General features: G+C 41.2%; 1 protein-coding gene and 1 pseudogene across 1 annotated transcript; both read left to right on the top strand.

Annotated features, from left to right (window-relative positions):
* The first annotated feature begins 3406 nt into the window (after window positions 1-3406).
* Window positions 3407-4647, top strand: LOC135598568 (non-specific lipid-transfer protein 1-like). The gene is made up of 2 exons (XM_065092592.1): window positions 3407-3817; window positions 4418-4647. The coding sequence occupies exons 1-2, from the start codon at window positions 3474-3476 to the stop codon at window positions 4425-4427; spliced, it is 354 nt and encodes a 117-aa protein (XP_064948664.1). The 5' UTR covers window positions 3407-3473; the 3' UTR covers window positions 4428-4647.
* A 1752-nt stretch (window positions 4648-6399) lies between these two features.
* Window positions 6400-8515, top strand: LOC135597930 (alanine--glyoxylate aminotransferase 2 homolog 3, mitochondrial-like; annotated as a pseudogene).
* Window positions 8516-9189: the final 674 nt, after the last annotated feature.

Below are 9189 nucleotides of genomic sequence, written 5' to 3' on the forward strand. Positions count from 1 at the left end.
TCTCGGGAAGGAGTGTTGGTTGGCGATGGTTGGGATCGGGGCTGATTGGCGACTCCTTGGTGCTAGGCGGATCGCGCTCCCATGTCGAGTCCCTCACCGTCGATGAGTGGTCACCCTCATACAAAAATGGCCTCCATCGAGTGGTACCCGATCGTGACCCCTCCGACGAGCAAGTTAGTAACGAGAGGGATTGCTTTTTTCCTTCTTTTTTCTTACCTCCTCCTGACCGAAGGCCAACTAAGGGTTTTATAATGTGGCGCGAAGGCTGATGGTGCGTCAATTCGACATCACTGCTGCTGACTCCCGAGAGATGGGACGACCCTTTTGACCGGCCGTCGTTCCGGGACGCACAGAGTGGCATCAGATGGCACCACCCCGAGCTCCCAGGACGGGACGTGTGGCATATCTTCTTGGTACGAGCTCTTGGGATGAGACAAGTGACGTAGGGCTCCGATTTGACGTGTGGTGTTAGTGATGACGTTTCCATACCACCAAAATATACCGAGTAAGAGTGTAATCATTTTTAACATTTAACCCTAACCTCAAATATAATAGTTTAGTACAATACCATACACTTGCAACTCTTTGAATATTTTTATTAACTTTGTATCTATATAGATTTGGTACTCACTGAATTCTTTATATAACAAACTAACTTAAATTTTGAAAGAGTTTTATTGGGACAAATAATCAAATAATCTTAAAGTCCGACAAACATAAATAATGATCTCAATTGAATCCGAATCAAATAATCAAAATCTTACAAAAAGGAACACAACTCTAAATAAATACAGCCAGTAAATCTAGAGGTTTAAGCATGTTTTATTAACATTAATTTTGAAACAAAACAGGAATTTAATTACTTAATCAAGCGAGTAAAAAAGAATTCTCAGCATGTGAGGATAACATATTACAAAATTCGAAATGAAAGCTTCCATTCCAGCTGATGATGATAGTCACGCATTGGTCGGTCACACATCAATAACAACAACAATAGTTTTGTGCGTAATCTTACAAATTTTGATCGACAAATTTGGGTCTCACATCTTTTGGAACAGTTATTTTTGATCGAGTAATTTCATGTCACATCATTGTACGATTCGTCTACCCCACCCATTGTAACAATTAATTGCTTGTGGCTTGACTTTGAGATACATGGCATTCAGATGTCCCTATCACATTAATTCATATGCATGGCCATAAATTAATGCGACCAAGTTGGTGGATGAAATCTACCTGCCCTCTCAACATCCTTGATGGACCATATTTTAAGATAGAACCTTATTACATTATCTTGTATATGTTAATGATCGAGCCCATAGTACACAGGAGCTATACATACTAAACGCGAGCGAAAGTACTTAGAAAAGCTTCTGATCTCCCAAAACCTACTGAAATCATGGAAGTCAATATGTTCCATCACTTTTGGCCCAAAGTCTTCCCTACCAATTATTTTATTTTCTGATGACAACATATACATTGAATTCTATTATTGTATTTTTAATATTTTATGATAACAACTTCAATTTGATAAGATCAAATATACTTAAGGATATCTCCCTTTATGACGAAATAACGATGATCAAACGGTCCAGAAGGTTCGCTTCAGTTCATGAAATTATGAATTCATGTTTTTGGTCTCTTTTATTGTGTTTGCAATTCCACTTCTATATATATATATATATATATATATATATGGGATCGGTGAGCGGTAGTACACCCGAAAGGTTACCTCTGGGCCCCACCTTTTTAATGGTTCGGTTTCGCAATAGAGCAGCAGAATGGGATCGGTGAGCGGTCGCCGGACCAAGATGGACCCAACGTTTACCTCTGGGCCCCACCTTCTCAATGGGTCGGATTGGCTGAACCACACATCTCACGTGGTCCAACGGCGCTGATCCCGTCCTGGACGGCGGGGCCCGCGCGGTCTCCACCATGTGACCTCCTCACTGTTAAGACGCGGGTGGGTCCCACGTGGTGCCATGCAAGTCCGTCCATGGTAACGCGATCTGGCCCGGCGCATTTATGGAACGGGCGCGTACAGGTGGCGTGGATACGTTGCACCTCTCTCTCTCTCTCTCTCTCTCTCCATTTAATTCCTTCGTCTCCGGTTAGATGCAACGCTTCTCCACTCGTTATGCATTCACTCTCTCTACCGCTGCAAAGGGAGCCCAACGCACACGTCTTCTGTAATCCTAATGAATGCATTACTATTGGTTTCGACAATGGGATTTGACATGCTCAACACCGACAGTCCTAATTTTCACGCATCTTAATGCATCTAATTCATCGTCATCTATGTTTCGATTTTTTTTACACGATAAAATAGCAAGGCAAATTTTGATCCGACAAAGTTTTTAGCAGATAAGCTATCAATATCCTCATAAAAATAATAGAAGAAAATGATGTCTAAAGTGGTAATAAAAGAAATAAGAGTGTCAAAAATCCGCTATGAGAGAAGATTGATTTTCTTTTTGAGAAATTATGAGAGAATTTTCTCATAAAAGAATGACAAGTGATTGATTTTCTTTTGTTGAAATTATAGGAAAATATGAATTTTAATTAGCAATGGATAGTGCTCTGAATGGTTTTAGCATGCTGATAATAAATTCATAGCTGCAGCTTTAATTGAAGACCATACCCTGCTCTAAATCTAAGACAATTTAAGAGTTGACACATCAACTACTTGAAGACACAATTAAGTGTTATTAATGTTGTATGTGTGTTAAGATTATTTACATAGTTACACCATTAGCTGTTTCAAACTACTTGAGAATGCAATATTATGACAGCAAAAACTCTACTCCTTTGGTGCTTTCTTTATGTCATTGAATTGATCACTGTTTGTTTAACTTTCTTTTGTCATCTTCATATGAAAATATAGCTGCTAATGTTTGTTTGAAGTATCTCTATTTAGAATCCTCTCTTAGCTTAACATTCACTAAACATAATATTTCAAGCATGATACTTCCAAATCATGTGATTTGCAATCATGTCTATGGTAATGACATCAGTCCTACCTTGACTTTTCTCCTTAAGATGTTAATGACAGCAACTGTGAACCACTATTCAACTAAATCATCTGACACTCATGTGAGAGAGTCACCACCTTACTGTCTATCTTGCATGTGAAACATGAACAGTGACTGCGCATCATTTATGCTGTCATAATGTTTGCAGCTTGCAGGATCTAAACCTTGGAAACCAGAAAGATATTGCAAGTAACACAGCTTGCTGTGCATGCAATTTAACACAGTCCATCTCCTCGATGTCAGAATGTGGTACATGCACTGCACTTTGTTTTAATCCCTGCAGATCTGCATGCGATGAACTCAACTCCCAACCACTCTCACTGGACACAAACCCCCACCCTCAAGCTTCTATATAAACCCACCCACGGCGGCCATTCCTCCACACAGCAGTTCATCCAATCTTCCTCGTAAGTGTATCTGTCTTGGTGTTTGCATTTGGTAATGGCGCGCTCCGGTGCTCTTGTGGTGCTCGCGCTGGCCGTCGTCCTCGTCGCGGCGGCGCCGCGTGCCACGGAGGCGCTCACCTGCGGGCAGGTGGTGTCCTTCCTGCAGTCGTGCATCCCCTACGCCCGCGGGCAGGGTTTGCTCACCAAGTCGTGCTGCAGCGGGGTGAGGAGTCTCAACGACGCCGCCAAGACCACGCCGGACCGCCAGACCGCTTGCAGCTGCCTCAAGTCCACGGTTGCCGGTCTCAAGGGCATCCAGTCCGGTACTGTTGCCGGCATCCCGGGCAAGTGCGGCGTCAGCGTCCCCTACCCCATCAGCACCTCCGTCGACTGCTCCAAGTGAGTCTCTGCGCTAGTGCTGCTTTGGCTTCCTCCTCACCTTCTGTCTTTGTTTCAGGGCTAAACTTGGTGTCTGATGCAGGAGGATCAAATCAAATTCTTGCTGCTTTTCATACCTCACTAGCTGTTTGGCATTATATACTACACGCAACTACACATATATAGTCAAAAGATTGCTCATAATCAACTTAAAATGAGTTGTAACAGATTAAACATTCAAAGATTTCTAATCTCAAGTAGCATCATGAGAGAAACAAGTATGACTTCCGACGAGAGAAACCCATAAAATACAAGAGAAAAGAGTTTTTAGTCATACTAGCTTGAACTCCCTTGACAGTCATCTTCTTCTACAGGATGTGAGTAGAATATTTTGACCAAATAATACTCATCTTTCAGTATTTTGTTCTTCCCTTAGAATTAGTCAGGAGAATAGCATAATATCTAGAAAGAGAAAGCCCCCTCTTTAAATGATTTGACTCTGACAGTGTCTTTCACTTAAGTTTCTCCATCGTTTGACTCTCATATAGCAATCACACTTAAGATCTCTGTCTTCTTCCATGTTCTTCTTACTCTTATCTTACACATGTTCTTCTTGTTCAGGGTGAAGTGAGGCTCTCTTTGGAGAATATGGATCGATACTGAGCTTTACATACAATAAGGTTGGAGCTGCCACCCACTGTGCTCTCAGTGTGGTGAGCACTCGTCGTGACCACCGCAGCGTTTCCCTTGTGTGTTGTTGTTCTGTGGCTTCACTGGTGTTGTGGAGTGGACTCTGTAACAGTGGTGTTATGTCATCCATCAATACCATACACCTTTCGTTTCCTCGTAAACTTCTCATGTGCTTGCCATCTTCATTTAATCTAAGATGGATTGATCGAAATCCAAGCTTATTCAGCAGTAAATGTGTTATTACATCGACCAGAATCAAACCAGAAGAGAGTACATCAATGAAACATCAATAAGAACGCAAATTCCAAACCAAAAGATCACTGCTTCACCACTTCCAAAATCGACGCCAAAAAGAGGCCAGGCAAGTATCATGCATGCAGCTTTGGAGTTTTCCTCTATCAACAACGATGTGGAGGCTTTATATTCAATATGCTCTGCTGTATGTTTTGCTTTCATAGCATGGATCCAATCGACCCATAGAAACACTTTGTTTTGGATCAAAAAACAAGCTATGATAGGAAGAAGGGAAAAATGATTGATGTCAGGAATGTGGTGTTCACTACTAGAAACTAAACCGACTTCAGATTCAGAACCATATGGGAATATCAATAGATGAGTCGCCAACAATTGAGATAGGGATAAAAGAATGACAAAGGATCGATTGGATCTGATTTGCAATATCAAAATTGAACCAAAAGACATGTACAAAAAATTGTAGATATCACATATGTTCAATTTTAGATATGGTCTGTCTATTCACCAAAACAAAAAACAGGGTATAAAAAAAATCTAAAGATTTGATTGTCCTTTTGGAAGAATGATATGAGGGCCTTTCTCCTCTTGGATAAAGGCTAAGGCAAAGGTCTCTGGATCATTGTCACATTCATCGGAGCAATCCCTCTTCGGTTTAGCCTTCTCCCTAAAGTGAAATGTCTTTAGGATCTTCGAGTTGTAACATTGCACGTTGACCTTTATTTGATCTGAATTTTCTCGAGGTTTGATATGGGGGCATGACATGTATGTGGTCATCAACACATCACATCCATTTGATAGACACATGAGATAAGATTCGATTTGGTGACATATTGTCGAATGTCGACTCAACCCCGTAAAGTCAACTACGCAACGTTAAAAAGAAAGTTAAATCAGCAAAATTGTTACTCCATAATTGCAGCTCTAACAATTCGGTATATGATGTCATGATCGATTGATGATCATATGACGTGCATAATCATTCATGATATATTTACCATAACCTCAATCTAATAATCATTTCTCACACTATTAAAGACTCCAAAGTACGTTCTCAATCCGCTTCAAGTATCTGAGGGGTCTTATCGAACATGTTGCTAATCTACTTTTTATAGGATCTCGACTCGAATCACCAACGTTGTAATATGATGGACTCGAAGATGGTATTCGATCGGCTCCAACCAACTCATGCGTTAAACAATCAAAATCTATTGTACTAATAAGATCGACATATAGAATTATTTTAAAAACATGTGAATGTTATTTCACGTTGATAAGGCATATTTTGGTATCACCAACATGGCAACGATCAATAGCTGCATTAGCACCAATGAGGAGCCTCAGGACTGACATAGTGCACTACGTTGACATGATACCTCAAACTCGAATGAGATAGTCATACGCTCCCATGCTATATGGGGTCGTACAAGACGACGCCGCATAGTATAGAGCCAACCGTTTGAGAAGTCAACTGTCATTAATAGATCATGTATGATCGACCTTTATTTGTTAGTATACAAGTCGACCTTCTGACTAGCATCAAGGGGGGACTTCGAACACTTCAACGCCCCTTGATTCCACTCAACACTGATTAGAACTTCGAATGGACTAAGTCAAGAAATCACCCCTCCTCTTTGCTCAAGCCTTTATGTAGGGACTCGATGAAGAAGAAGTAAGAGAGAGAAACCATACTCGGAGATGAAGCTTGAATCCAACCTGACCTTGACTTCTCATGTTCAAGCATCCGCATAGGCAACTACCAAATAGTGCTGACACATCCACCACGGCATAAGTTCTCCAACAGTAGAAATTTTTGGGTCAGAACAATACGCCAAAGATGTCTAAGAAATCATAGACTTGAGGACTTGCAAGCGAGTCACGGGTTTCATTTCGGAATCGTTCCAAGTATGCAAGTCTTGATGGATATATCCCTCACACATAATGTAACCAACGTTGAGTGTTCATGCTATGTTGGATATCATCTTTCACCTGTTTTGTACTGGTGTTAGGATCTCTTTCTTGGATGAGAGGGAGTGGGTGGAATTGGCATCGGAATACTCGCCTGCGGTGTACAACACCTTAAAGGAAGTTGGAGGGCTGTGCATTGCCGACGAGGTACGAGCGGGATTTGCACGCACAAGAAGCCATTTTTGGGGGTTCGAAGCCCATGGCATTGTGCCAGACATCGTTTAACTCCTTGTACATGGCCTCCTCTCCGATGAGTGTTCTTTTTTTGAAGATTCGTGAATGAGATAAAAATAGATAGATTGAGAAGATAATTCTATATGATTAAAGATTGAATGACCCATAACATAAAGGCTTAAACTTTTGGGTTGAAATTATAGGTGACAAAATATATGTTAACCCTAATCAAATCGATTCAAATTCATCATTACAAGATTACTAATGTGCTAATCCTGACCAAATTGATTTAGATACATCATTATAATATCACTGACACAGTATTTAGGTGAACAAAATTTGATCTAAATAAATTAAAAAACGCTAGTCAAATTGTGATTGACTCGAGTAGAAGTGGATGAGTTAATCCCTCATAGTGTTCCCATACATGAACAATGAAAGATGTTGAAAACATAGATAAACAGAGATGAATAGGAAAAAATATTAAAAATATGAATAAAAATAGAAACTAAGAAGATAGTCTCATATGGTTAAAGGTTAAAAGAATACTACATATACTATGTTTAGATTTAACCTACTACTTTAAACCTTGAGCTACATATGTTAACTATAGCCACCATCGTCATTGCAAGATTACTGACATTCTTGGTAAAGTTACACGTTCACATCAGGCATCCTTTTGTGCTACGTTTCATTTATAGTCGAGTGGTTTTTAGTGCATTGGTCACAATTCCTGATATTGCCCTAGTCTTCGCTCGCCGAAGCTACTTTAGCACCTTCGGTGGCAATCCTGTGTCCATGGCTGGTGGTCATGCTGTCCTCAGAGCGCTGGAGAATGAAAAGCTTTAAGAAAAGCATCACTTGTGGGATCTTACTTGAAAGATCACCTCAAAGGCACTCAACTCAAACAAAAGCATCACAGTAACACGCGCTTGTCATAGTTCTATTTATGTATGAATCCAAGGAAAGAGAACAGAGAGAAGAGAGAATAACACAAGATGTAGTCTCTTCTTTTAGTGTCAAGTTGATGACAAGGTCTTCTTCTCATCATTATTCAAGGAGTCGCACCACAGCAACACCAATTTCCAGTTTTGCATCGCCCGATTACTGTTTGCAGATGACGTGCAGAAACGTGTTAAATCGAAGCAGCTTAACCTTTTGGTTATAGTGACTAAATGATCATCTTCTCTGTTGCTTGCTTTGACTGTTGTAGTCATTGGAGATGTGAGGGGTAGAGGTCTGATGCTTGGAGTTGAGTTGGTCACCGACCGCCGGCAAAAGACTTCTGCCAAAGCTCAAGTCCTGCGTGCCATGGAGATGATGAAAGGCAAGCTTTCAGTTGCAGATGAGTTCTTGTTTCTTTCCCCGCTGTCAACAAATGGTTCTCTGATGATGAGCTGTTGCATGCTTGATGAAGCGGACATGGGTGTGCTGGTTGGGCAGGGTGGCTTCTATGACAATGTTCTCAGGAAAACTCCTCCTCTCTGCTTCTCCAAGGATGATTCTGGTATGCCATTCTTCTGCTGCAGCATTTGAATCCCAACCAATATATCATTTGGATGATTCCAATGGCATCTCTTCTTTGCTGCAGATTTCTTCGTGCGTGTGATGGACGCTGCATTGTCGAAGCTCTGAAGTGGCGACCATAAATGTAATAACAGCAGCTGCGTTCCGACAAGGAGACATCACCTCGTTTTCTCTCTCCCTCACTTTCTGAATCCGTGTGTGTAGTAGTAGCGTCTTCGTTGTGCTCTCAGTTAGTAAATAAAGATGCAGTGACCGCATGAACAACATTAGATGTTGTCATTGATTTCTGCCTATTTTCTAAACTTTATTTCTAAGCATAAATTGGCATTATATACGTTCTGATCTAAGTTTTATAAGTCTTGATTTATTATTAATAAACCTAACATTGGTTTTCTTTTTTTAAGATCGAGCTCGGTCATTGGGCTCATGAACGAGCGACTGGTGCCGAACCTCTGGCAAACCCAAGACTGTAAAGTACCGAGCATTTATTTCTTGCTGCTACAGCCGCGAAGGCACAGTGGAGGACGAAGTATCGGCAACTTGGCCAACGCTGCACCTCAATCTTGTGCTCAGGCTGACGAGAATGGCTTTGCTGTGACCACAGATTATAAAGCGATTCAAACCCTCCCTTCTTCGGATAAGACGGCTGTGGATGACCCATATCCCACAACATCCCGGGATTAATCCCATGTATATGTGTAGGTGGTGAGAGGTGGAGGAGAGTAGTGAGCGGAAGAAGAGAAAGAGATGGCGGCGATGACCTTGGCAATGGGCGCGGCAGC

This window comes from Musa acuminata, chromosome BXJ2-1 (genome assembly GCF_036884655.1).
Source record: "Musa acuminata AAA Group cultivar baxijiao chromosome BXJ2-1, Cavendish_Baxijiao_AAA, whole genome shotgun sequence".
In the NCBI taxonomy this organism is placed as follows: Eukaryota; Viridiplantae; Streptophyta; class Magnoliopsida; order Zingiberales; family Musaceae; genus Musa; species Musa acuminata.